The 27,776-nt window shown below is 46.5% G+C and overlaps 2 protein-coding genes across 9 annotated transcripts; one reads left to right on the top strand and one right to left on the bottom strand.

The window, feature by feature from the left end:
• LOC118210437 (GRB10-interacting GYF protein 2-like) lies at positions 1 to 27,622 on the bottom strand. Of its 5 annotated transcripts, none has more exons than XM_035386627.1 (29): positions 27,517 to 27,622; positions 25,025 to 25,076; positions 23,744 to 23,873; positions 23,353 to 23,448; positions 23,045 to 23,153; positions 22,552 to 22,657; positions 22,071 to 22,111; positions 20,885 to 20,917; positions 15,411 to 15,587; positions 14,402 to 14,643; positions 13,166 to 13,313; positions 12,684 to 12,938; positions 12,407 to 12,570; positions 12,049 to 12,205; positions 11,782 to 11,948; positions 11,452 to 11,546; positions 10,782 to 10,904; positions 10,480 to 10,601; positions 9,261 to 9,361; positions 8,579 to 8,719; positions 6,517 to 6,618; positions 5,613 to 6,017; positions 5,277 to 5,402; positions 4,727 to 4,972; positions 3,393 to 3,589; positions 2,967 to 3,118; positions 1,488 to 1,723; positions 570 to 717; positions 1 to 454 (listed from the first exon to the last, which is right to left on the bottom strand). In XM_035386627.1, the coding sequence occupies exons 2-29, from the start codon at positions 25,060 to 25,062 to the stop codon at positions 387 to 389; spliced, it is 4,125 nt and encodes a 1,374-aa protein (XP_035242518.1). In that variant the 5' UTR covers positions 25,063 to 25,076; positions 27,517 to 27,622; the 3' UTR covers positions 1 to 386. The 5 variants fall into 5 exon arrangements, with proteins under 5 accessions (XP_035242518.1, XP_035242519.1, XP_035242520.1 ...); XM_035386628.1 differs by having other exon boundaries at positions 14,441 to 14,643; XM_035386629.1 differs by having other exon boundaries at positions 15,486 to 15,587.
• kcnj13 (potassium inwardly rectifying channel subfamily J member 13) lies at positions 7,868 to 21,650 on the top strand. Of its 4 annotated transcripts, none has more exons than XM_035386637.1 (3): positions 7,868 to 8,277; positions 19,172 to 19,758; positions 20,107 to 21,650. In XM_035386637.1, the coding sequence occupies exons 2-3, from the start codon at positions 19,284 to 19,286 to the stop codon at positions 20,688 to 20,690; spliced, it is 1,059 nt and encodes a 352-aa protein (XP_035242528.1). In that variant the 5' UTR covers positions 7,868 to 8,277; positions 19,172 to 19,283; the 3' UTR covers positions 20,691 to 21,650. The 4 variants fall into 4 exon arrangements, with proteins under 4 accessions (XP_035242528.1, XP_035242526.1, XP_035242529.1 ...); XM_035386635.1 differs by having other exon boundaries at positions 7,869 to 8,277; positions 19,161 to 19,758; XM_035386638.1 differs by lacking the exon at positions 7,868 to 8,277 and adding an exon at positions 16,027 to 16,301.
• Positions 27,623 to 27,776: the final 154 nt, after the last annotated feature.

Raw genomic sequence — 27,776 nt, 5'->3', positions numbered from 1 at the left:
GGGGGGGGGGTGGGCGGCGACCTGTGCCGAGCTTGCTGCTGGTTCAGTTAGCGGGGGGGTGGGGGGTTGAACTCGGGATGCCGAGCTGCCCTCGTCTTCAGATTTCACGTGACCCCGCTATGACCCAAACCACACAGCGCTTTCCGGTTCTGATGGCTGGGTTCGTCGCTTTGCCACCAGCTGAAGGTGGCACTCACCCGTGCCATTGATTTCCCAAATGGGTGGGGGGTTGGGTTCTCACTGCACGGAATTCAAGGTTTAAAAAAAAAAAAAAAAAAAAGGGAAGGGTGAGGTTGCAGCTTTTCAGTCTGTCGGGGTGAAACCGTTGCCGGTCCGAACAGAAATGGTCAGCGGTCAGATAGGCAGTGGGCGAGGGCGAGAGGTCCTCAGAAGTCCTCCACAGTCTCTATTTCGCCCATATTCAATCGCTCCGATGCGGCGTTCACAGAAAAACCTTGGGACAGGAAGGAGGAAGATGCAAGTCAGCAAAAACACCACACATGGCAGGAGAAAATCCCCTGCAGGACAACCCCATGAGGCCCCATGCAGGATGAAGGGACCGCACTCACCAAGCAGGCTGGGGTCGGCCCGTACCATCTTCTGCTTCTTTTTTTTTTTCCCGGACTGTACCATCTCGAAGCTGGACTGCTGGAGACTGTTGTGATTGGACTGAAAGATCGACTGAAGTCCAGTTTGGTTCACTGCCCACACTGAATCCTAACCATCAAAGGAGATCAAAGGTAAATTAATTAAAATACTTACTGGCTTGAAAGGCTCAAATTACAACAGTCTTCATTACACTGTTAAAATTACTCCATAAGTGACAAAATCCTTCCAAAACAAAGAGTTAATATTTCTGGATAAAAGCAGATCACAGATTATAAACAGGGGTGATAGGCAATCAAAAATAAGGAGCGGATTTTTTTCCCTATTACCTTGATTAACCAGTACATTTATCAGATGTCACCTTTGTTGCACAACACAGATGGTTTTTACAATAAAATGCTGAGTTTCAACATTTTCACATTCAATAAAGAATCACACAAATGTGACTGAACAATACACTAACAACATGTTTTTATCCAAATTTGAACCTGGCCAAAAGAAATACTGTTGTCAGTCAGGAATACTGTCATCAATAGCTGTGAGCACATTGAGCCTGACACTCCAAATACCATCAGAATAAACTGGTACGTTCCGCTTGAAATTTAATTCTGTTTGACAGGAGTCAAATGCATTGCCAACGACGCCATACGTTTAACGTTATCAAAATTTGGCATTTAAAAAAGGTTTGCTAATGTAATGCCCCACCATCTTCAACGAGGCATAGTAAAACCAAACATCTTCAACTGACTTGCAATTAAACATCAACCTGACTAAACAGAATCAACTGATTTCTCTGAAGTGGTGTGCATGTGTCCTCTCTGTCCCTAACTTCAGAGCAGCCAGGCTCCCGGTCCTTGGCTCCTGGACCCTGGCATGCTCACCTGCTGCTGCCGTTTCTGTTGCTGCTGCTGCTGCTGCTGCTGCTGCTGCTGTTGCTGTTTCTGTTGCTGCTGTTGCTGTTGCTGCTGCTGCTGGTTGGCTTTCTGTTTGGCACGACGCTCCAGGAAGTGCTTGGCGAAGTCCTTGGCCTCAGGTGTGTCTCCGAGGTAGGCTCTGACGTAGTCGTGGATTTCGTAGGGAGACTCCACCTCTTTTAGGAAAGATGCAAAGGTGGGAACTGCAGGGCAAGGAAAGAGGGAGGGAGGAGGAGGGAGATTTAGCCAGTTGCCGTCGCAAAACAGAGGTTCGTAGTAGAAGTCAGAGAAGTGTGTGCCAAGTAATGACATGCTACATATACAGCATGCAACAGGGCATATGAAAATAGGGCAGTGTATGAATGTGAATGAGTACTTCCCATGCTCTGTGTGACAAGTACAGCTCATGGAGATACTAAAGCCACACATTATGTACAATAAGATTACAATAAGATCATCAACATTACATAAAAAGAGCAAAGAGCCACTGTGCTAACACTGCTCACGATATACCAAAAATGTCTCTTCACTAACAGCTATTAGTTAGCCCCCAATACAATTATGCTGAGAATTATTTGTAAAGGCTAACACTCATCTATTACAACCAATGCGAATATAACAATATCAAATATATGACACGGCAAAAATAAGTGAACTAGCACAAGCAGTAATACGTACTTCACCATGTTCGTATGTATCCTCATAATATGTTTTTGCGATACTTTGGCCTTTTTTCGAATTTCAGGAGTTTCCACTCAGGTTTACTTAAGCGCAAATTCAAAATCTGCATAAAAACCGTTGGATGGACACTCCACGAAAGGTGGCACTTAGGAACTCCACTTAGGATCTCAGCCAGAAGAGCATTAATGAGGTCGGGCAGTGGGTGGGCGATTAGGCCTGGCTTGCAGTTGGCTTTCCAACTGGTCGCAAAGGTGTTGGATGGGGTTCAGGTCAGGGCTCTATGCAGCCCAATCAAAGATCTTCCACACCAATCTTGACAAAGCCATTTCTATAAGGACCTTGCTGTGTGCCCGGGAGCATTGTCATGCTGAAACAGGAAGGTCTTCCCAAACTGTTTCCACAAAGAAGGAAGCACAGAATGGTCTAGAATGTCATTGCATTAAGACTTGCACAAGACTGGAACTAAGGGGCCTAGCCCAAACCATGAAAATCAGGCCCAGACCAAGGGGTGTCCAGCCTTTTGGTCATATAGTGTAGTTTGGTTGCAGAAGCACTGAATGTATGAGTTTAGCAATCTCAGGACAACAGTGTCCTGGCCACTAGGGGGCGTGCGTGAAGGGGTTAAGCAAGAACAGCATGTGACGGGGGGAATGTGGTGAAAAGCGTGGTGCGAGACGAGCTGTGTGGAGAGCGCGTGAATAGGGCGTAGGGAGCGGGTCGCGTGGACGACGCGTGGCTAGCGGAAGGGACGCCGGTGAGGCTGACCGTCCAGGTTGTTGGCAGTGTTGAGCACGTGCAGCGTCTGCTCGCACCACTGCGTGAAGCCGTCCTGACTGTGGTTCACCCCCTGGAACAGCTTCAGCAGCTTCCTCTCCTCTTCCTCCACCTTCTTGTTGGCCCGTCCACTCAGGGAGTTACTGCACAGACAGAGAGAGCTCATTCACTATTTAGTTCAGTTTTGGACATGGAGCCAGCTAGCAGGCTGGCGTTTCCTTAATGAAGGAGTAACGTCTATCCTGGGCTCATAATGGCGCCAGCTCGATATCAAGTTACAAAGCACAGCTGCGAACAAAAGCAGAGATATTTTTTCCATCTAGTGACATTTCTTTTGTTGTTGCAAGAGGAAAGAGGAAATGTGTATGTGCGTGTCTGTGTGGGTGTGACAAAGGGCGAGAGAGTGTAGCACCACACCTTAGGTTGGCATTGCTTTTGCTATTCTTGGCATTTCGTGTGGGCGGCGGGGTGGCCTCCTTCACAGCCTCATCCCAGAAGCCCATGTTGGAGTCCTTGGTGTCGATGCCGCCCCAGATGCTTCCGCCCGCGTCCGCGCTGGTCCACTGAGGGGCGCTGTTGTTGACAGACCCCCACACTGAGTTGCTGATGTTGCTCTGTGGAAGAGCGCCAAAGCGGGATGTTAGCTTGAGGCGAGGTGCCAACACTGAAGCGCCAGCAAAATTACAATGTGCACCAAGACCCTGCTTCAGCAGCTAAGGCAGGACTTGGTTAGCACCCAGAACAAGCAACCGCACCACGCAGTGGGAGCAGGAGACCTGGGAAATGTAGTCAACTCTGTAGTGTGTTTTCAACCTGCTGCTGTCTCTCCAAAAAGGTAGCCTGCAAGCCAAGCAGGACACGACACGACACATCTGACCAAACAAAGAACCCCAACTCCACCTGACAAATCCAGAGCTGACCCTCTCTTCCCTCCAACTGGGGACAAGGTTTAAGAAGGGGAAAAAAGCAGAAATAGAAAAACAAACATAGCAGGGGGTGGGGGTGAGGTCAGAAGCAGAGAGAGAAATATTCAGAGAAAGAGAGACCAAGGGAAAGAAAAACAGAGATCCTGCTGTTTCAGTCAGCAGGCAGAGGAAGTGTCACCATTTCCCTCTTCATCATTAATTGGACAGAATGAGGGCTCTGGGTGTGAGGGCAAGAAACCTGAACTCAGCCATGTGAAAAAACGTGTAAAAGTAACGAGAAATTTCAAAGCAGAAAAAAATATATCCATTACAAATGTGGAGACTTGGAAGAAAGGACTCTTATGAAATCACCAACTCACCTACACGATACGTGCTCATCCATAACTAATCAACAGCGGTGTGAGGGAAATGATTAGTTAAAAAATGTTTGAAAACGGGCAGACACATTCTTGCAGTCAGAGGGAGAGAGCAGAGCTAGGCAGAGGCACTGCTAAAAATTATGGGCTCAGTTCGTCTCAAAAACAGCTCGAGGGCAACAGGAAAAAAATAGTCTGATCTTGCTGGTGGGTGCGAAATGAACCCAGTCACATGCAAGATCAGATTTATTTCACAGAGCAGACCCAATGTCTACATCGCAGTTCTCCCCAATACGAGTCTAGAAATATTCCTGTCTGCTTTCGACACTGAACACCAAAAAGGGGAAAATTACTGCTCTTCATCCAGTCACAGGCGAGCGTAAAAACAGGAGAGAGCTGGGACTACGCAAACAGAACCGGCTCCATAAAGGCTCGTAGGCCTGGGGCACGTGCAGGCAGGACCACTTACGGGTCGGGGCTGGGCCCGGTTCTGCTGGACTGCCGTTGGCTGCTGGTCCTTCTTCTTCTGCTGCTGCTGCTGCTGCTGCTGCCTCTGCTTCATCTGCTGGGCCTCCTCCTGCTGGATCTCCAGCAGGGACTTGGCGGCGGCTGGCTGCTTGGCTGCGCCTCCCCAGCCCAGGAGCCTGGCTTGCTGCTGCTGCTGCTGCTGTTGCTGCTGCTGGAGGGCTTTCATCAGCTCTTGCTGCTGCCGCCGCTTTAGGGGAGAGGGAATCGGGTCGATTTAAGGAAGACACAATAGTATTTGTGGAACAGTGGGGCTTCACAGTCCCACAAATTGGTAAACATGTAATATATCCACCAACTCTAACTTTCTGTGGCGAGCAAAATCCTAATCGGCTCCAATAATGATGGCTCTTGGTAGCTCCCGTCCATTAAGGGGTTCATGAAGCCTCACTTTCCTACCACACTACAAAAATAAAAGGTGCCCAAAAAACGAGTGTGCCCAGACAGCCTGGCATGGTGAGTAAACGCCTGTCTGCAGGCTCCAGGGGCCTCACCTCTTCCCGGGCCTGCCTCTCCCTCTCCTCCTCCAGCTTCTGAATCTCGGCCAGTGACAGCGCGTTCTGCGTCGCAGGCGCGGACACCAAGGCAGACTGCTGGCCCCACTTTGAGGACGACGGGAGCTGAAGGAGCGAAGGACAGAGTGAACTCCACATGAACCTTGTCACTTACCAAAGATCTACTACCATCTCCTGTGGAGCTTTCAATTTAGAAATCATCAATTTAACACAGTACTTTTCAGCACCTAGGCTCAAGAGGACAAATGCATGCCCTGCCAATTCCAGCAGACGCCCACTCTGCGTATTTCTGGCTTACTCCCCACGGAACTCTACCTTCATCTGCGCAAGCTGCTGCTGCTGCTGTTGCTGCTGGAGTCGGCGCAGAGCCTCCTGCTGTTGCTGTCTTTGTCTCTGAAGCTCCTGCTGCTTCTGAAGCTCCTGCTGCTTCTGAAGTTCCTGTTGTCTCTGAAGCTCCTGCTGCTTCTGAAGCTCCTGTTGTCTCTGAAGCTCCTGTTGCTTCTGAAGTTCCTGTTGTCTCTGAAGCTCTTGCTGTCTCTGAAGCTCCTGTTGTCTCTGACGTTCCTGTTGCCTCTGAAGCTCCTGTTGTCTCTGAAGTTCTTGCTCCTTCCTTTTCTGCTCCTCCTGAAGCCGCTGCTTTGCCGCTTCCTCCTCTAGGCGCTTCTCCAGCTCCATCCTCTGCTGCAGCGCGAGCTCCTCCAGCTTCCTGCGCTCTTCTTCCTGAGCTCAGACAGACAGACAGACAGACACAGAGACAGACACAAAGATGCCAGTCAGGTGAGGCTGCACTTTCCCCGAGACCCATGGTCATGGGTCCCAACAGTCAGAAAGAATATCACTCCAAATCATGTTCATTATGCAAATTCAGGCCTAAGGCAAAGCCAATATATAAATCATCCAAAAAGTACAAATTGCTGATCCCTCATGATGATCGCTGATCACTTGATGTATCATTGATCGGCACAACCCTAGCAGGGGGACTGAATCAACATCTGAGGATACTGTGTCACAGACTTGAGAGGGTGTCAAAAGGTTCCTTAGTTTAAAGTGATTGATGAAACACCATTATCGGGCAGGTGAGGTGTGGACGGTCACAGTGTGGTCTGGAGGAACAGTTTAGGTTAAAATGAATGAAGACGAGAGCAGCATACATAAGAGCAGGGCTGTGTTTGAGTATGAGCACCAGTCCTGCAGTGTGTGAAAACAAAGGGTCTCCCACCTGTTTACGGAGCAGCTCTTCCCTTTGCCTCCTCTCCTCCTCTTCCTCCTCCTCCTTCTGCCTCTGCAGCAGGAGCTCCTGCTCCCGCCGCAGAGCCTCCTCCTGCAAACACACGAGCGCACGCGCGTTATAAAAACCGGTTAGCCTCTCAATTTTCTACAGATTCTCTCATTCATCCAACATAAACAGGGACACTTAGGCTTAATACTTAGCGTTACATAACTGATTGTCATTTATTTTTTATTCAACCAGGAGATCTCATGGTATAAACATCTATTTTTAACAGAGTTCTGGCAAAGAAAGCAGCCATAAAACACAGTTCACAAAAGAACAGTTGTACCAAGCCTACAAAAGCAAAAGCCTGACAAATGCAAAATGACCACAACTTCCTACAATCAAAAACAACTCTGAGATTTTAAATTACCCAAGAGTAATAAGTGCCTCCAAATTTCAACCATTTTGGTAAGTTAGTTATTTCAAGTCCATGGTGGACAATAAGAAAATACAGTTTTATCAATAACTAAATCACCCACTGATGACCAACAACATCGCAGGCAACTGAAAGTACTGGAGGAAAAAAACATCTAGAGGCAGTTTAACCAGTACTGATTCCAAGTATTACGATGACAATGCAGTTTAATGGTCAGTGAGGACCAGCCCACCAATGGATAAAGAATACAAGGCTGGGCAGGAGACTTGGTGTTTGTAATTAAAGGAAGCACAAAAAGACAAGCTGGTATATTTGTTGTTCCCATTCCATCTATCTTTACTATTACACCAAGCCAACCAGCAGAAGATGGGCTCCTCCTTTAGCCAGGGAGCTTCAAGGTTTACACCCATGGGAAAGTTTTTTTCTTGCCATCATTTGAGTGTTTTCCTTCTTGCTGGAGATTTATTTCTTTAAACCTCAATTTCTCACTTTTTGGGGGTTCAGGTCTGGTTTTTGCCCCATTTTCCTTTCCGCTCCCTCTGTAAAGCGTCTTTGTGTCACTGTCTGAACTGAAATGACTCAAGAGCCCTTAACACAGAGGAAGCCGCTTTGGATGCACAGCATGTCGATACTAACAATGTAGCAGTAGCTTGAATACGATGAAAAAAATAAGACTTGTTAAGGGTGTTCAATCCCCGATTCAATTTAAGCTTCCGTAGGAGATCCTCACCCCCTACCTTGGAAGGGGGGTTTTGTCATCTAACCAACCGACCCTTTATTTCTAAGAGCACCCTCTCAATTGCAGAACCTTAGAGCGTACAAATGCTGACGTCTCACTTGGCTGAGTATGAGCGACTGGTTTTCTGAGGGATTGGAACCAATTTGAGCTCCAAAGGAGCAGCCTGCACTGAATGGAATGCAAACTGGAGCTCTTTAACAGCCTGTTTGAAGGATGGAGCATACTTAAAAATTTCCTTTAACCTGCTTTCTATCAACTAATTAATATGGAAATATGCAACATTAAGCATGTGACGAGGTAAAGCTCAGCAAAATACAGAGGGTTGCCAACATTTTAAGGAGCACTTAACTTAAGGGCACATGATCATTAACACCTCAGGATGGACAAATTATACACGCAGTGAGAGCAAAGTCTAACTTCACCAAAAATTGACCAATCCCTTTCACGGCAGTAACAGAATTCCCACACCGCTTACAATATATAATCCAGCCGTGGCACCAGATATCGCTTACTTGGAGCTGGCCATAAAAGATGTGAAGCCAGAGTGTCGATCTCCGCTACCCTGGGCACCAGACTGCACAGCTTAAAAAAGGTATGTGATTTAAAGAATACTTGCCCTCTTCCCTGACATATGCCCCTGAGCATTTCTCACCCTCACCCTACCCAGCTGTGTCCAGCAAGCTCCTCTTCCTCATTGCTTATATATATTTTTTATGCATTTTATTTTTTGTGTGTGGGTTTTTTTGGCTGGTTGTCGTGATTTTTGTTTTGATTCTATTGGCTTTTGTTCTTAGTTTTTATTTTTGAATAGAATAGAATAGCCCGTCTCCATTAAGTGTTAAATTAAAGGAGAATCAAAGCTTGCTCTATCCCCCTCTCCCTCCCAACCTCACCTGGTTGCGCCGAGCAAGCTCCTCTTCCTCCCTGCGTTTCTGCTCTTCCTCCTGCTGTCTTCGCAGCGCTTCCTCGTGGCGTTTCCGCTCTTCCTCTTCCCTCTTGGCCCGAAGTTCTGCTTCCCGTCTGTCCTGCTCCAGCTGGTGAAGGCACGCGACAGCGTTTTTACACGCCATGCCGTTACAAATACTGAGACCGCACCAGAGGAGCCCGTAATACAGCATGACCTGGTGCATTCAGCCACCAACTGCAGGCAGACACCCCCTCATGCAGGGCAATGTACACATTACATTATATGAGCTTTTATTACAGTCAAAAAGCATGCAAAAAAATGTTTTTAAGTTGAACCATTTATTTTTTTGCATAAACCAAAATTCAAATGACAGAATCTCTTAAATGAAATGAAACAAATTAGCATTTAAGAGTACATGTGATGTGTAAATAACACTCAATTTAAATGGGGAAAAAAATGTAAACGACTAGAGACTGATTTTCTATTTTTAGCCTAGAGTAAGGACTTTTTATTGTGGTTTTTGGTTTGAGGGTAGGCCTATATCACAGTTTTTGCTGTTCAGTCTACCATAGACAGAGCACATGGAGCATGGAGTGAATAACCATGTACCCAAGCTGTGATACAGAACATGGTAATCCTGTCGAAATGACCTAATGGAAAAGCCCTACCTTCACCGCCTTCGCCTTCTCCAGCTGTTGTATTTGCTCAATTGTCGGTGGTACTGCCATGGAATCAATGGGCAAGTCCCAAACACTGCCACTTTCCCATGCTGAAAACAAACAAAATTCCAGGGCTTTAAGTTGTAAGTTCTTAACTTTTTCAAAACCAGTTAGTGTGTGTAGCAGGTAAACAAATGTACTTCCGCTAAATTTTACTTCATAGATGCCACCAAAAATAATTCAAAGGATTAGCATGTACACTAGGAATTCAGAACATTAGGCAGCCATTGGTTGCAGTCCGGAAGCGCTTCCTTGACAACGGCACACAAATAATGCAGCACTGTAATGACCATATTGGGCTGTCAATGTATAAACCCTGAGGGATTCAAGCAGAATAGTGTGCTAACATTACACATCTTTACAGCGACAGCAGCTAGATAACTTGTTTTATATTCAAGTAAACCAACTCCCACCTCCACACTAAATCTGTGAAAGGTCTGCCCAGGCCATTCCAGGAAAACTGTTCTGATTATTCACATCGCAGTGAATAAATTATTCATGGGCGTGTGGGTGTGCAGATGGCATTGTAAACAGTAATGGTCATCCCTGCTCATCCACTCCAGCCTAGACTTTTCCGGTTCTCAGGCTACTTTCTTGCTTTTTGTTTTTCCCCATTTTATCGGTGGCTTGGCTACCCCGCCAACACATTTCTCTCAAACACTGAAACTGGCCACCACAGCCAGCCCTGAAAGTTAAAATAGCAAAAGAGATTTAACCACAGGGCATGAACAGTGTGATATCAGTGCCAGTGGAACATTAGCTTTATGGGGCACATTTCCATTTTAAGCACGTCATTGAGTTTTGAGCCCAGTGGAAACTTGTGTGCTAAATGAAAGGATCCAGATCAATCGAAATGTCACAGGAAAAGGGACAAAATGGAAGGCACCACAGCTTCACAAAATTAGCCATTACAAGTACATTTCAGCCACCTCTGCCAGGAAGGCAGGAGCTGGATTCCAACCGTGATTGGTCAGTGTTTCACTGTCATATGCACTCAAGCCCCAACTGTGCACTGCACTGAGTGACCAACTGCTTTGAACTGCCTTACAACAGTTGGGTACCAATTTAGAAATCAGGCTCTGAATCACTCATATAACTCTCTCTCTATGGCGCTGTAAAGGACAGAGGCATGCAGCATGCGCTCATATGCGCATGCAGAGATTCTTACCGCTGTGGCTGGCATGTTGGATGCTACTGGAAACTTGGGGCTGTGTAGATGAGCTCTGTATCTCCCAAACGGAGCCGGAGTCGGGCACGGACACAGACCGGGTCACGGGAGGTTCCGTCATCCTGTGCCCAAAAAAGAAAGACCATAAAAAAAGAGAAAAAGCTCATCAACGTGCTTCATGGCCATTTACCATTACAGCCCCACTCTAGTGCACCTTAGGCACAATAGACACCTTAATGATAGCAAGTCGCACAGCGACTGCATTGTTAAAATAGTAGCCTTGCGCAGGCTGTGCCGCCCACCTCATTTTTAGGGCCTGGTATTGCTGCAGGAGGAGGTTGAGCTGTTGCTGCTGCTGCTGTTGCTGCTGCGGGGTGCTCATAGCTGCTGCCTTCTGCTGAGCCAGGGCCTGGGCATATTGCTGTCTGCAGGGGACAAGGGAAACAGCACACTGTACACACAGCCACACATATAGCAGTCTACAGGGGGCCACTGAAAACAGCACACTGTACACACAGCCACACATATAGGGGTCTATAGGGGACACTGAAAACAACACACTACACAATGGCTGCCCAACCCTGTTCCTGGAGATCTATCTTCCTGTAGGCTTTAATTTCAACCCTAATTTGACACACCGCTCCATGAGATCTCCAGCTGTTAAATGAGGTGTGCTTTGTTAGGTTTGTAATGAAAACCTACAGGACGGTAGATCTCCAAGAACAGGGTTCTGCAGCCCTACTGTACACACAGCCACACGTCCTTCTCGCACTTCACCCACGTGCGCACACAGACAACCTACTCAGCTCGCAGGAAGACAAGCTGACAGCGAAGCTGTGATCTGCATAGTGAAACTGTAACCATGGAGCAAAGCAGTAACATGGCGATAGAAACAGTGAAACCGAAACCGTGGCAGTCCCTACATGGACGCTGTGACCACGGCAGACCTGGCCCTTTGTGACGTGGACCCACCTGAGGAGGTACTGGTACTGGAGCTGCTGCAGCTGGTAAAGGTTGAGAGCTGTGAGCTCCTGCTGCCTCTTCAGCCTCTCGTGGTCCACATCCCCCTGTGAACACAACATCTCTCAGTTGCACGCAGATGAGGCAGGCCGCTAAAATAGCAAACAACCTCACAAGCGTGCACTAAAAACAACCACCCAGGACCTCGACTTGGTTCGTACAGGTTGTATGCTTCATATATAAACTAAAATAAAATAGTCCACTGTATTCCCCATGGCTATGTAAAGCCTGAAAACAGCGTAAAGTTAATGAGTGTGGAGAGGTTTTGCGTGACATCATTACCAGCAGCGGTTGGGGGGAGGGGCCAGGTGTGAAGGGGACCCGCCCCCACAGCTTGATGATCTCGCCCAGGGGCTGGAAGAGCTCATCGCAGCCTCTCTTCACTAGCAGCGTCATGGTGAAATACCCCGCCTGGAACCACTCCATCATTTCCTGGTTCGTGAAGGGTCCTGGGGCAGAGGAGGGAAGGTTCACGGTGAAGCAGCAGTAACCCTGCCTGACTTGAACCTGAAGAGTATTATAAGAACCCAAAGGCCCATCGTTCCCTACCCTGTCTCTCTCCCTGTGGGTCCTTGTAGTACCACTTGAGCGCAGCCTCGTGAGTGAGGGGGAGGGCCGTGGGCTTGGCCCGCTCCACCGCCTTGGCCGCCAGCCGGTCGTCGTCCACGGCGTTGTCCTGGAGGTAGGCCACCATCTTCTCCGCTTCCTGTCCCACATTAATCAGCACAGGATAAACGGCACATCCTCACTACGCTCGCAGGACTGCAGCGTTTGGAAAGGACTCTTGTTCCGCTCAGTCAATTTATTCAATGTCGAAAGGAAAGCGCCACTCAACCACCACGTTAAGAGGCATGGCATAGTGTTTTTAAAAGAATTCGATGTGCTAGAACCTCTGAACGCCGCCCACCTGTTCGAAGTGCTTCAGTCCCTCCTCGTCGTCCATGTCCTCGGGCAGCGCGGCTCCCGGCCCGCTGCCTGAAGCAATGCCTGCAGGGAGCGCGAGGGGCGCCGAGGTTGCCGTGGAAACCTCGGGAGACTTCTGTTGCCTTACAGGGGCAGGGACGGGCGTTTCTGAAAGAAAGGCGGCAAGAATGAGCCTTTAGTGAGGAAGAATTGGTTTCACTAAAACTGGCCTACAGTTGTTGGTGGCAGTGACACGTGAATGAAGCCTTTCTAAGACATGCCTGGGGGTACAGGGGAAACGTGGTGAAGTGGGGGTCCTTCCACCAGGCTTCTGGGCGTGACGGCGGGGCGCGGTGCTTTGATGAGCTCTGGGGATGCTTCCGGGACAGGAGGTCCGTTCACCCTCTCGGGGGGCATCTCCACCCTGTCGGGCTGGCTGGGGGGGAGGGGTACGTGGGCTTGGGGCTCCGTCTGGCATGGGGCTGGCGGGGAGGGAACGGGTGACTCTTTGACTCGGTCTTCCAACTTCCCCAAATCTGTAGAGCCACAAAAATATTCCTTCAGGAGTCAAGGGATTTGCTACAGCCAGCAATTCGGGGGAAAGGGGGGGGATTGTCAAAATGGCAGCCAAATGAGCCTAAATGAGAGGCTGCGGCATTCTGCTTTCACGTAAAGTGAATAAATGCATATGAACATTTCCCCAAACCTGACAGAGTGTAAAGCTGTGGCTTGTGGAGAGGCTGCGTGTGACATCATTACTCACCGTCCTTCTCGTTTTCCCTCCGGGCTGATCTGTCGGTCTCTTTGGTCTCGTCGGGCTCGCTGTCCCCTTTGTCCGAGCGCTCCTCGCACTCCTCTGATGGGCGGAAGTCCAGCTCCGCCTCCTCAGGGATGGGCTCCTTAGGAGCCTTCTGCAGGGGCAAAAGCCATGATGAACAGGGTGGCAGAAACCTCTCTCACTAATGTCTCGGTATTGGTCCAATCCTTTAATAGTGAAAGTGCACTATAAAAATTATGTTTTGAACAAAATTTAAAGGGTAACTTCAATATAAGCAGGAACAGAGAATGTCACTCCTCTCCTTCCAGCTATGAACGCTGCAGTTCCCTCGCTCTAATACATGAATGAATTAAAACTAGATTAGATTTTTACTGACATAGTACTTCAAACATTTGTTAGAGGGTTTTCCTCTGTCTACAGGCCCAGAATGCATTTTGCAGAACTGTGCACAGCACGACCACAACCAGTGATTTGATAAATTGGATACACACTCAAACTCCAAAGAATAATAGGCTATGTATAGTGCAACGAATACTACACAACCCTTTATTCTACTGACAGCTTTTTATTTACGGACTTTTGTAATCAAGATATTTAAAAAAAACAGCTAGGAAAGTCAGCTGCTTTCTTTCCAACTGGCCAAGCTTTGGTACAGGCTTCTGTATTGAAAGCCATTCAATTTCAGATGAAGCCTGAGTATTCCTGCCTCCAGCTGAGAAACTGAAAGTGAAATTGAACTGAATCATCTCTTAAGGACGTCATTACATTATTTTGGTCATAGTGTACACAAATCTTTTTCTTTCATCGTGACTGCATGCTTTCACAAAGCATGTGCTTATCCACAAGAAAAAAGAATAAATCAAAGAAGAACAAACATCATGTTTTATTCCAAATGTTCTTCAATTTGATGCAAGAAACTAAGTTTACACTGCATTAAAAATGAATGGAATCTGTTAGAGACAGCCGTCGCACAGGTTTCTCGAATTCTGCCGTCCTAGAATATTTATCTAGGAAGGGGAACGGTTTAAATGTGGCAACATTTTAATGTTTTAAATAAATTAACACTTTTAAAATATACAACAATGATTACTAACTCAAACTCCCTTGCAAGCACAGTGGCAGTGGTTTTGTGGATTTGGGACCATGGAATAGGTATTTTGGTGAAGACAGAGTCACCCCCCCAGGGCCCCCCCCATAAAGCACAAGCGTGGCTGCTCTTACCTTGCGTGATGGGAGGTGCGAGAGCTCGGAGCCCCTCACCTTGAGAGAGAGGAAGGCCCCGGAGGAGTCGAAGGTGCCCGTCTCCTCCTCGGCGTCCTCCAGGCACCACTCGGGCAGGCTGTCCCGCTCGTCGTCCTGGCCGCCGCGCGCCCTCCTGTAGCCCCGCTCCTCCTCCCGCGAGTCGAAGGGGAAGCGCCGCCGCTGGTCCGGGTGCTCCCGCCAACCGGCCGACCGCGTCCCGTCTGCATGGGGGGGGGACGGGGGGTGGGGGGGGGCTTACGGGCGCTCATCCTCATGTTATTGCAGCGAGCACGATAAAACATTTATTAAACAAGCCCGAGGATTTGTCTCCGCTGAGAACTTAGTGTTCTCCTACACTTCCAGGAGAGAAAGCACCGAACATGAATAAAGGGCATCAAGGCTGTTTCACACGAATGGACGCTTTACTCAGCAGGCAAGTCTCAGAAGCTACTGCAGGAAATGCTTCAGGCTCTTGTAGAAGCCAGCAGTTTAATGATTTAATGACGTACAACGAGATAACAGACCTTAATCTGAAATGCAAGCAAGCGAGTTACCACAGCAAGTAGTGTTTGCTGTGGGCAGTAAAATAAGTTATGTTGCCATGCAGCGTCGGATGTCTGGGACAGATCAGCCTAGCAACACTGCCTTAACACCTTTTTGGCATTAATCATGAGTGGCATCAAGGAACAAACGGTTACTTCAGCAACTGAGCATACTGTGATGCTCAACATGGTGGAAAAAAAAAACAGCTAACCTGCTAGTGAGGCCTAAAGATCGATGCCATTACCATCAACACATTATAGTTTTCATCTACACTGCAGTTTTGAATGTGGTTCAGACATGACTTCTACACAGATCAGAGGAAGGCAAGCTTCAGGAGGTGGGGTGAGCAAGGAGAGGGGGGTGGGTGAAGGAGCATGATAAAATCGAATGGGGGGGGAGGAGGCTGGGGGTGTGGCTTCCAGCAGGGGGTCTCTGGCTGGCACACCTGGGCTGTGAGAGCGCCACCGGTCGCCGTCCCGTCGCAAACCCGCCAGCCGCCAGCCCCCCTCATCATCCTCACCGTTCTGCTCGTCGCGGGACATGCGCCAGTTCTCGCTCTCCGAACGCGTGAACTCGTGCTTCCTGGCTGCTCCCGTCCCGCCGTCCTCGTAGTTGGACCTTACTGTGAGGGGCAATGGGGGGGAAAGGTTTAGAATTTGACCATGTAAAAACTCATCTACATCAAATATGTTGAAAAGCATTTAAGAATCACATAAACTGAAGCCATGACACAGCAACTGTGTTTTTACGGTCTGGGCTCTCCAGTAAAGGGAACAAAAGATGCTTGTTTCCGGGGTGCTTCAATAAAGCACAGAAGAACACAAATAGCCCACAGAGGAATTAAAGCCACTAAATACATCCCTCATTGTCTCTCATCGCTACATTTCGTAACTCGATTTTCCAGCACTGAGTATGGGAATTTGAGAAGCGTAGGATTCCGCAAAACAACCGCCTCTTTCTATGAACTCTGACAAGGTGGCTGTCCCGCCCATCCCCCCCCCCACCCCACAGTGCTCCAAAGAGCACTAATTGGCCACATGCAGAGTAATGTGACCAATCGAATCAGCTTCGGCCTGGAGCTGCAGATCGCGAGGAGAGAGCGGTGGGCTCAAACCGGCTCGGCCGCCGCCGCACCATCTCCCACATCCCAGGGTGCCCTGTTCCCGTCCTTCTTCACGGAGTCGCTGGGATTTAATTTATCGCCGGTCGCGTCGCCAGTTGGATTCCGCTTTTTTTCCCCCTCCCCTCGCTTGACCCCCAAGCCGGCGTCCAGTCGTTTCTCTGTGAAAGGGCGTCAGTGTCCAGGGTGACCCGCTTCCAGAAAGCTCCGCTGCCGGTGAGTGACTGTACGGGTGCGTGGGGCCGCAGCCGCTGCGGGGTTGGCACGGCGATGCAGAGACAGAAGGATGGCTATAAAAACGACATGGTGCACTGACTTTATGGCTAACAAGAGGGCGATAGCCAAAAATCTGCTCTGCCTAATGGTATTTTAAATGAATGCTGAAATGTTAATTACACATTTCAAAAAGAAAAGAAAAGACAGCTCAGACAAAAGAATTTAAGAATGCCCATTTTATACACCTACTTTTTACATTTATGAGCAAAATGAACAAAGTATGCACTAGTTACATAATGTGATTGCAAAATTTAGTTCTGTTTTTTTTGCTGTATTTTTAGACTGTAAAGCACACGTTTCATTGTGTACTTTTCACTGTTTCAATTGAAAAAAGGACGCTCTGTGAGAATGAGTCACTGGTGGTGCTCAGAACATCTCAGACCGCTAAACCTGCTGCGTTGCCTGGTGAAAGCAAAGCTCTTCTGATGCCTTTCAAACACACGCTTATGCGCCTGTGTTTCTTATGCTAGGACTGACCAAGATGCCATTCCATTAGAACTGAGATGGGCTGTGGATTGACAATAATGTTCAAATCGCCTCCACCTGAAGCAGAAAATGCTTTCAAACCAAGTGACAACTTCTTCATTCTGTTAGGACTAATGCAGAAGCAGAGATGAGAGAAAAGCATCCTTCCTCAGCCCCACTATATGCACTTTCATATAGACCTAGAGGAGCATTTTCATTTGCCAAATAAATTCAGAAAACCGCTGAGGCCATGCAGTGGCCGGGGACTACTTTCAGCCGTGAACACGTACACGTCTCTTCCCCCAAGAAGAGCGGTCTCTCAGTACGGTACTCTATAGCCTCCAGCAAAGCTAGCATGTGCACCTCATGTGATTGAGCCTCAGGACAGAATTCAAGGGTAATGCCAGAAAAAAAGTAATCACAAGTACAATTTTGCCCCTTACGAGGACAAAGAACCACTTCTTACAGCCTCCGGTTTCAGTTTGTGTGGAGTGGTGTGTTCAGTATGCTGATACTGCAGACCCGACAGACCACTCGTCTTCTGAGTGGCATTATCATTTCACCATTATCCAGGACAGGCACATTAAGTCTTCCCAGTCAGTCTCTGCCGGCCTTCGGCTCAAAGTCTGCGAGGCTGGGACCGAATAAACGCCCCAGAACAACAGGTGGCAGTGACGGAGTGAAACGCAAGCGCACATCAATGATGAGAAACATACACTTCTAAGAATGGAAGATAAATGGAAGCTAAAGTCTGCACTAGTGAGTCTAACTGAAGAATTATTTCGGGGTTTTAAAATAGCCTCAAAAGGCCTTCAGCAAAGTGAATGCGTCATTGTGATTAAGAATTTTAATGGCTTGTACTATTCTATTTGCACTTCTTGTACAGGTCAAAGTAATTTTACGGTTTAAGTGAAGTTATGTAGGATCGTGGCAGATCATTCACACAGCTATATTGTGCATCAGCTGAACTGTACCAGGCCCACAGAAACATCCTGGGACCACTGACTGATGCATATCAGGATTTAGAAACACAAAGGGCAAGAAAAAAATGCAATCAAAACAAAAGATATCAGTGGACTGACAAATATGTTAATGGACTTCGGGCTTGCTTTACTTAACTGGATTAAAAAATGATTTAGTAGGACCCAAGTGCAACTGTCCAGCTTTTTGCGTGCATACTTGGCACTGATTCTGAGGAGAAAGGGCCACAAGAATGTTTGGCACACAATTTTTCTTACTTTCCCCTACCAATAATTTCAGTTATTATTTGAAATTATTTTAAGACAAATTCAGAATGTGATTGGGTGAGGCACATGTAACTGACATGTGCTGGTGCTTTAACCATGTAACACATTATCCTAACATGGACGTTCATTTAGATAAATCTAAAACTCCTTTACTACTATTCAACACCAGACTTGGTTCAAAGTACAAGACTATGCAAAATCTCCACACAGACCTGATCTTCTTCCAACTGACTCAGATTAGCCATTTTCCTTGAAAGCGTGCATTAAACTGCCAGCTCTCAGGTAATTCATTCAGTTTTACATCTGACAGGTTACATCTGACTTCCAATAATGCACAGCGATGCATTCCACACAAGTAAAAAAAAATTATTTTGGATTTCCACAAAAACATTGGACATAAGCAATCACTCCATTGTAAAACAGCTCAACAGCTTGTGTTCTCTCCGTCCATCACAAACCACCTGAAAATACATTTCAGATCGATTTGGCTCCATGCTGCAGCTCTTTAATGCAAATAGAGGACTTTTGCCAGGTAACTGTTTCTGTTGCCAGGCTTTGGCCCAGCAGATTTAAAAGGCTCCACCCTGAAGGTTCTGACAGTGGATATACAAGAGGTGCTGAAGACAGTGCAGCCTTGTCAGACACCAGACCTCAACCTCCATCAGGAGAGAGGTTGAGGTCCACCACAGTACCCAATACTGTGTCCTCGACTGTTTGAAAAAATTCCACTGCCTACTTTCCTGCTCTAAGCAGAGAGGAAAAACTGCCATCACGTTAACCACACCTCGTTAAACTTGTAACTACAACAGAAAATACCATAAGCAGTAGAGAGGATGAATAATGTCAGAAGGGCCAATTTTATGAAGGGGCTCCCCTGGAAACCTCTCCCCAATCGATAAGGAGCGGAGGAATTATCCTTCCCTCAGAAGAGAAATGTATTCAAAAGATTCCAGTTTAAATGAGACAGATCTCAGTTAAACAAAATGGGCGCCCAGAAGTGTTTTTCTTTTCGTCTTGTGTTAAATCTGGTGCAATTTATTTTCTCTGGGGACTTGATGAAAACACTGCTTTGTGTTGCTCCTCACAGATACCTCACAGAGATCCTGCTCCAGTCTCAAGCCCTGATAGCAATCTTGGCATTTCGAACAGCCCCAAGCACAGACGTTCTCCTTCAGATAAGACCGGCCTGCCAGCCACTCCAGGCAAAGGGATGGGTGTCGACAGCAAGGTATCCTTGCCTCTGATTGGCCAGCGCCGTCAGCGACTGGTCACCAAAGACGGCCGCTGCACCCTGCGAGGCCCCGGGGCGCAGGGCGGGACCAGGTCCGGGGCCTGGCGGCTCTACCTGCAGGACATGTGGGGCACACTGGTAGCGATGCGCTGGCGCTGGGTGCTGCTGGCATTCTGCGCCTCTTTCCTGGCCCACTGGCTGCTGTTCGCCTGCCTGTGGTACCTGCTGGCCTACCTCAACGGTGACCTGCTGGTGGACCACGACAACCCGCCCGCCGGCCATATTGTGTGCGTCAAGTACATCACCAGCTTCACCGCCGCCTTCTCCTTCTCGCTGGAGACCCAGCTGACCATTGGCTACGGCACCATGTTCCCCAGCGGGGACTGCCCCAGCGCCATCGCCCTGCTGGCTGTGCAGATGCTGCTGGGCCTCATGCTGGAGGCCTTCATTACAGGTAAAGGGTCACAACCGCAACATCACAACACCCCATCTCCCTCACATTTGCAACATCACAAAACCCCATCTGTCTCACGTTCACAAAACCCTCTCTCTCTCTATTTAGCACCCAAGAGGCAGTCACAACAGGCTAGTACAAAATTTCCTTCATCACGGAGAAAACACAGAGACTGTACAAGAGGCCTACTCTTAATTCACACACTGACAAGGATCCCTGCAGTCTTACTACAGGCAGAACTACTGTGACTGCTCAAATCAAACTCCATATGTGTAAGCCCTGTGGACTGCAGGTTTTAGTCTTGTACTTGACTAATAAAACAGCCTGACACATGTGCCTTCTTCCCAGGCGCCTTTGTGGCGAAGATCGCCATGGCAAAGAAACGGGCGAGCGCGATCAAATTTAGCCCGTCTGCGGTGGTGGGGCTGCACGAGGGTGAGACCTGCCTGATATTTCGCGCCACCAACACGCTCCAGCGCCCCCTGGTGGACGTACAAGTCCGAGCGGTGCTGTACCAGGACCACGGGGACCAAAACCTGCATCAGACGAGCGTGGAGTTCCACCTGGACAACCTGAGGGGCCTCCCCTGCCCGTTCTTCATCTTCCCCCTGACGTTCTACCACCCGCTCAACCAGCACAGCCCGCTCTACCCGGCCCTGCGGGACGGAGACCCGGCTCACTTCGAGCTGGTCGTCTTCCTGTCCGCGTCCCAGGAGGGCACTGGCGAAAGCTGCCAGAAGAGGACTTCCTACCTGCGTGGGGAGATCCAGCTGGACCACCGCTTCGCCACCATACTGAGGCTGGATGCTCAAGGGCACTACAAGGTGAACATGAGCAACTTTGGCAAAGTTCTGCCCGACACCGTGCACACCAGAGTGGACAAAGAGTTTGTGGTGCAGATTAACGGCGACGGGAACGACAAGAAGGAATAGCGGATTGAGCTGCATGTTCGCCTGTTTGTACTCAACTACTCAATCCTGTGGGAAAGACATTGCACTGACGGGAGGGTTTATTTCCTCAAAGGCTTCAGACCTTCCAGCCCCACCCAGAAACTCCCAGAGAGCGCTGAAGTTCACCTAACCCCTAACCATTTGACTCAACTAGCGGGAAAAATGACCGCACTTACTGTGATTCAACTGAAAGTGGGCTGGGGCAACCTCTGACCGATCCACACCACATGACAAAGACAGAGAGAGAGAGAGAGAGAGAGAGAGAGAGAGAGGGAAAAAAATAAACAAGAATAAACAAAAAGACACTGGAAATACAATTTCAAATTGTTAGAACTGACAATTAAAGACATGATATTAATACACTTTTAAAATCCTTAAACATGGCTACAGCAACACTGCAGTGCCTTCAGTAGTAAAAGAAAAATCTATTTTCAAGACTTGGGTACAGTTTTTTGCAGTAAATAAGATGGTGGTCATGAAACCTCTTCTCCCTTAAGTTAATTTTCAATTTGTGCTAAATGGTGACTTTGATTTATTTAGGTTCAAATTTAACCAAAGAGAAGTAGTTTCACAAACATTTTACTGACTTACTACACATCACATTACTTATAGAATATGAATCAATCTATATCATAGATCACACGCCTCTATAAAATATTCTTGTGAAAAACGTATGGAATCGAAAGCAATCACTTGTAAAATATTCTGTGATCGTATGTGAATTTTAGGCAAAAGATAAGTTTTGAAAGAAGATTACTGATAACATAAGATGTTTGAAAAATGTTACAAATACAAATTAACTTTCAATACATGCCAAAAGGTTTCTTCCCTATGGTCTCCAATATATTTTCCTCAATTACTTGCACAACATATACAGTCAAGTAAAATGAAGCTGATTCTTTTATAAAGTACCCGATTCTTTTATAAAGTATGACAAAAGCCTTTTGTTCAAGCTCTCCTCTACTCCTGTCAGCTTTAACAATCTTATCTTTCTGCTTTTTTTCCACGGCATTGAGGGCCAAAGTTTGTTCAACAGGCCAAACACACATACTCTTTTATTCTTAGTACATCTCTCTGGGTTTTGCCTTTAAAAAAAACCGCTGATAAGATATTCTGATGACGTTTGTGTTCCACTTTTTTCTATCAAAGCAAACACGACTGCCATCTATCTTCGTTCAGTGGTATTGCAATTACAGTACAGAATTTTGATTTATTCCTTAAAATTTAAATCCAGCTATGATCTTATCAAATTATATTCTATGTCCAGACGCAGATAAATCTAATGTTATGGTGAGGTGTGGTGTGTACAGTACGTACAATGGTAAAGTTGATAGAATATTAAGGAAACAAAAATTCACTAACCTGGCTCTTTTCGACCTGGCTTTTCAAACCTTCTGTCTCCCCTAAAAGGGAAAAAGAAATCCATCATGATTGTTTGCATAAGAGTAAATCACAACAGGTTTTCTAACTAGCTCCTGGCAGATAATATAATATGAAAATTTTGTTCAACAATAAAAATTCAGTGGACTGTCTACATTGGCAAGACAATTACCAAACCTTCACACAAAAATGACAGGAGCACAGGCCTCGCTTTAGAACTATGGTGGGCTACCACAGTTGAAAAAAAAACCTGATTAAACCAAATAAGGCCCGTTACAAACACCATGCTCTTAACATACCTAAAATGAACTGGCTGAGCTCAATCTTTTAGAGGAAGAGTCTAGAGACCCATAGTTACCCCTTCCCAAAACTTGTCTGTCTGGTTTCTGCATTTCTCACTCGAACGCCATCAGCCCAGTAGAAAAACTCAACATGCGTCCCCTGTTGAAACTTAATCAGGTACCTCTCTTCCCAGCTCTGAGATCGATGCATCTCTCTGGCTCCGCGACCAAATCCCTCCACATCGTCGAAGCTTCTTTGGTAAAATCCTCCTTCCCCTCGGCCTCGACCTGAGGAGAGGGGACCGACCGTGTTCACGAGAATGAAGCCAGTCAGTCACTGGTTCTCCAGAATAACACAGCTGCACACAGAGCTGGATCGTACAGCACAATCAAACCGTTCCACATCTAACAAACCGAAATAGTAGAGAAACATATGACACGAGACTTCCGCATGAATAACCAGTACACTGTCACTCAGTTAAACACTCAATTGTTAAAAAAGGGGGCAATGTAGCACTGTGCAACAGCGCAATGAGGAAAATATAAACAATTCTCTCTGTGCATATCCGTGCTGTAGGCCTTCATTAATCTCCACTCTGTTTCACCTGTAGCAGCAGTGGCCTCTGACGCTAGCTGGACGCTGGACGGGTAAAACCCTGGCCCTGATGAACTCACCTCGACCCCTCGAGGAACTTCTACCTCTCGACACCCCTGCCACTGTTCCCCCTCCTCTTCCTGTTAGCCGCAGCACAGCTGCGCTGTTTACAGACATGGAGAAACTTCTCTGTGGACAGACACATGTTGCTGTGAACTCGCTCTTTTGCTATAGCCGTTCGTCCGCTCAAACACAATGTGAAATATAAAGACTGTCAGTGAGCTTCCATTGTGGAACTCCAAACCGGTTCATGAACATAATTCTAGTACACCGATCCCAACACACAAATGCAGGGGTGTGCTGCAGACTGAGGTGCAGAAGCAATCACCTGTTCTTCCTCTGTAAATGGAACAAGTGCCAGTGGTGGCAGGGGCTCATCTTGTAAAATAGGCAGAAATTCCTTATCTTGAAGGTCTAGAGGAATCTAGTGAGGAGGACAAAAGGAACTTTGACATGTACATATGAATTCAAACTAACTTTACACCTCAGTTCGTGAAAAATGTATTTGCCTATTTGCAGTCGGGGTTTGAGGACACAGTGCGCAAATGCTGTATGACCGCACACTTTATAATCTACAACATGCCAGTTTACTTCTCATTTAACAATCACTTCAGTATGACTGAGGAGCGCAAGCTCATAAAGCATAACACTTGCTCAGCCAGAATATGGTGAAGCTAGCAACCCGACCCCCATAACACCGAACCCAATGGTGCCCTTACCTTATTATCCTTTACATAAAGTGCTAGCATTTCTTCCCTCCCGTAGCGGTAATCTGCGAGTTTATACTTTGGCAATGCTGGTGAGAGAGGAGGGGAGGTGACGCTCCCACCCCCAGAGAGAGCCCTAAGCCTGCATGGAGAGAGGGCCCGGGAGAGAGGGGGGGAGGGATAAAGGAGTGTCAAGTCCCATTCACACATGGAACACATGCCGGGTTCAATCATCGGGGTTAGGCAGTGGTCTCTTACATGGAAAAATTCTGTGTTGGTTCTGTTCACACCAGACAAGACGTTTCTGAATAGATTAGGCAAGGCAGGATGTCTACCCGCAAAAGCAATTCAGGACAGATATTACTTTGTCTTTAAAACAGCCAGATACAGTATTTAGGTGAATAATAGTTCTGGCAAGATATAAATCCCAACACAACAGAGCTGAAGAGTGATAATTTTAAGATAACTTACGGAAAGATCTTCAGTCAATATAATTCAGTCATATGATCTCAAAGAGTTAACGTTAGATAAACAATGGAAGCATGGTTTATCAGCTAAAAATCAATACTCATATGCAGTTGTTTTTCTTAAAATGTAATGAAAATAATTCTGTTAGTTAAGATAAAAGGCTAGCTATATCTGCCATTGGTATGTGGCCCAAGCCAGCAGGCTAAATTGAGTTTAAAAAAAGCTACCTGAAATTGGTAAAGTCTGACACAGACGTTTAACAGGGAAAAGTATTTCATAGAACACAAGTGATTCAAGGCAATGTTGATAATTTGGTAATGGTGTTCTCACAATAGACAAACCATGTCAAGCAAGGACAGCGAAACTGTTTATGTCATTCCTAAAATAAATGTTCAGATTTCCCCTGACAAAATCACACAAGGCAGCTCCAATATCTTCTATGTGTAATGTATCATATCAGTGCAAGAATTGCTGAGAGGGCCTATTCAGTTAAGCATTTATTAAAGTAATTATTTTTTAAAAATAGAGATTTATATTGGGCCTGAAAAAAAGTATTGCGTAAGAATGTCATAACGATTTGACTGACGAGGCCTCACACCTGACATCCGCCTCGCCCTCAGCCTTCTGGCCATGGACATGTGGGAACCAACTGCTGGCTGTCCCAGTGTGGTGGCCCATGGGACACATGACTGATCCCACCAATGAAGGGTAAAAACAAAACCACATTCTCCCGCTGCTGTGGTATGAGCAACACAGAAGGATGCCGCAAAACACAACCAAAGACAATTATACACCTGAGGTATTACAATGGACATTAGTACGCACCATTCTGGTCCAAAGTTGAGTGTCTGGGTTTCTGCCATTCTTTCTTCAATTTCTAATGAGAGAGAACAGAACACTGACTAATCTGATACAATCACCATTAAGAAAAAAAAAAAAAAAAAAAACCTGTTTCAACAACCCTGGTGTGTGGAGTCAAAACAACTAAAATGCTTCAGTTATTACATGGAACATGACCTGGATACTGTGATGGTGTCCACTGTTGTGACCATTTTATTTAGTGCATTGACTGCTTCAGCATTTTGTAGCACAAAGTTTCAGCACATCACGGCATGCTGCATTACAACAGGCAAATGTTCAAAAGTAAATAACCTATTAAAACAAAATACCTTCTGGGCACATTAACAAGATGTTAAAACTGCCTTTCTTGCAGGCAGCAAACAATCTCTTTCAAATAAGGGAAAGATAATCTTGCTAATTCTAAGGCAATTTGGCAAAAGTATATTGTTACACGCTGCCGGCACACACACTTGTAAAAATGCTTTCCAAACAAACAGTTTTCATAACTTTATGGTCCAAAGAAAAGGATGAGACATTTCTAGTGGTTGTCACGTGCAGCTCAACCAGTTTACTGTGCTCCTTTTAGGTCCAGTGCAATTGCATCTATTCGGGGGGAAGAGGGGAGGAACATGGACACGTTCAGCACCTTCCTGACAGTGCTAAAACAGGGTAAACCCCATCTGTCCATGCAGGATATAATTTCAATCTCAAAATATATTTTAGGCAATCAAAATACACGTGCCCAATTAGGAAGCGTGTTCTACTTTACTGTCAGCACACCTAAATGAAAAACAGGACTTCCTTCCTCTGACAATTTCAAGACAGTAACCACTCCAACTGTGTCCAGGAGAGAGCAAATCAACACCTGCTCTTTCTTTACGCGACATCGCAAAACTACCGTCTGCTTAGTTATTATCCGACTGCCCACCATCTGTTTTGTCTAGATAGGCAACAGACACCTTAACCGTTAACGTTAGAGACTTTCTCGGTAGATATCACGGTGACGCGACAAAAAGAAAGAAAAAAACAATGCCACACTGCAGTCCATTATTTGATCAACTTCAGCCAGTGATGCGCCGGCAAGTCATCCTAGAGCAGTCGACCAAGACAATGTTTTAAGTCGTAGAGGAGAACATTTAGCTAGCTAGGCTGCACCCTGGGAAAATATAACTCAGCTAGCTATGCGTATAACACGTGCGAGTTCACTTGCTTTTATTGTAGTGGGTGTGGGGTGTGCGTATTAGCGATTCTTCCTCGTTATCCTTAGCGAAGACAGTACTTTATGTCTTGTTATTTAATTGCCATCTTGCCGAGCTAGCAAAAGTTACGACATGTGCGAGGGATGACCAGCTAGCTACATGTCAGTAGCATCAAGATACTCATGTCCATATACAGCTTTGATAAAGTGAGCTAGCTAAGACTTTTAGTTAGCTACTTGTCACGCAACTATACCTGGCAACTTTGTAAACGTCGTATCCTACAATCTAACGTTTGCCATCGCTGCCCAAAAGAAGTATGGCCTAATCTAACGCTAAATAATTCACAAAGTTAGCTAGCTAGGCAGCTATCGTGGCTAGCCATTAGCCCTGGTTACACGGCTCTGCATACAACAGCTCGTAGCAAGATACGTGGGTTAGCTAGCGCGAAAAATGCTGGCTGTAATCGCAGCTAACAGGGCAGATGTGGTATCGGGATATTTAGAAATACAATAACGCAACCAGCTAGATCACCGCATGCTGACAACAGGAATATTTAAAACTTCTTAACAGTAGCAACATACTTCAATTCCGCGTTGTCGTTTCAAAACATTTAGCAAACCTAGACTGACGTTAAACTCCTAGTTAGCACATCTTCGCTAACGTTAGTAACGTTACTCCAATTAGCGTCTACCTAGTTTCAGGGCCAAATGTCATAATTAGCATTTTAACAGATGCTCTACGTTTAACTAGAGAATCAATCAGCCATTGGACCAGTCAAAGATAGAGATCTGGCTAAAGTTAACTGTTACCTGGCTATCGTCAGAACTGTCACAACTTTAAGAATTACATATCAAGCTAGCCAGCTAAACTGGTGCAGTCAAAAGTGTCTGATGTTTTATATATGGGTACTTAACAGTAAATAAAATAAACTAATGAGGCACACAGTTTAATCACAGAACTAGCTAGCTAAGCCAAAGTATGCGTAGCAAACCAGGTAATCTTTAACCCTCCACTATCGCCAGAAGAACAGTTCCCGCGGCCTGTAAAGCCTGGTGGCAGTACCGAGTTTTCCTGTTTATCTATGGCGACTGTAAGCAATCCCAAAACGGTACTCCCACAGTACTAGAACCCGCAGCTGCGCGGCCAACAAACCATGCGGATCTCCACACAAGAGCTAAATGACTCCAAAACCCCGAGGGTCAGTACATTAGATAACGTACATTTTAGCCACCTATCTTTATTATACAGCAATATTATCCTTTGCATTTAAAGACTTACCGCTACTGTACTGACAGTGTTAGGTTTCTGTGTGAGCTTTCTGTCTCTCTTTTTTGCTTCCACAACAAGATGGCTGAGAATGAGTCACATGACACATATAACCCACTAGGGACCCGGATGGCCTGGGATTATGTGCCTCGAATTTGACTGCCCTCCACGTCAAATTTCGCTATGGCTGTTTGAAATTACTTTGTGGTGTCAATACATAGTTTGCAGCCAGTAATATGTGTAGTAGTGTTATGGGATGTAAAGTACTCGCC

This window comes from Anguilla anguilla, chromosome 12 (genome assembly GCF_013347855.1).
Source record: "Anguilla anguilla isolate fAngAng1 chromosome 12, fAngAng1.pri, whole genome shotgun sequence".
Lineage (NCBI taxonomy): Eukaryota > Metazoa > Chordata > Actinopteri > Anguilliformes > Anguillidae > Anguilla > Anguilla anguilla.
The sequence above is the reverse complement of the archived record's forward strand: the minus strand, read 5'-3'. Positions and strand labels throughout refer to the sequence as shown.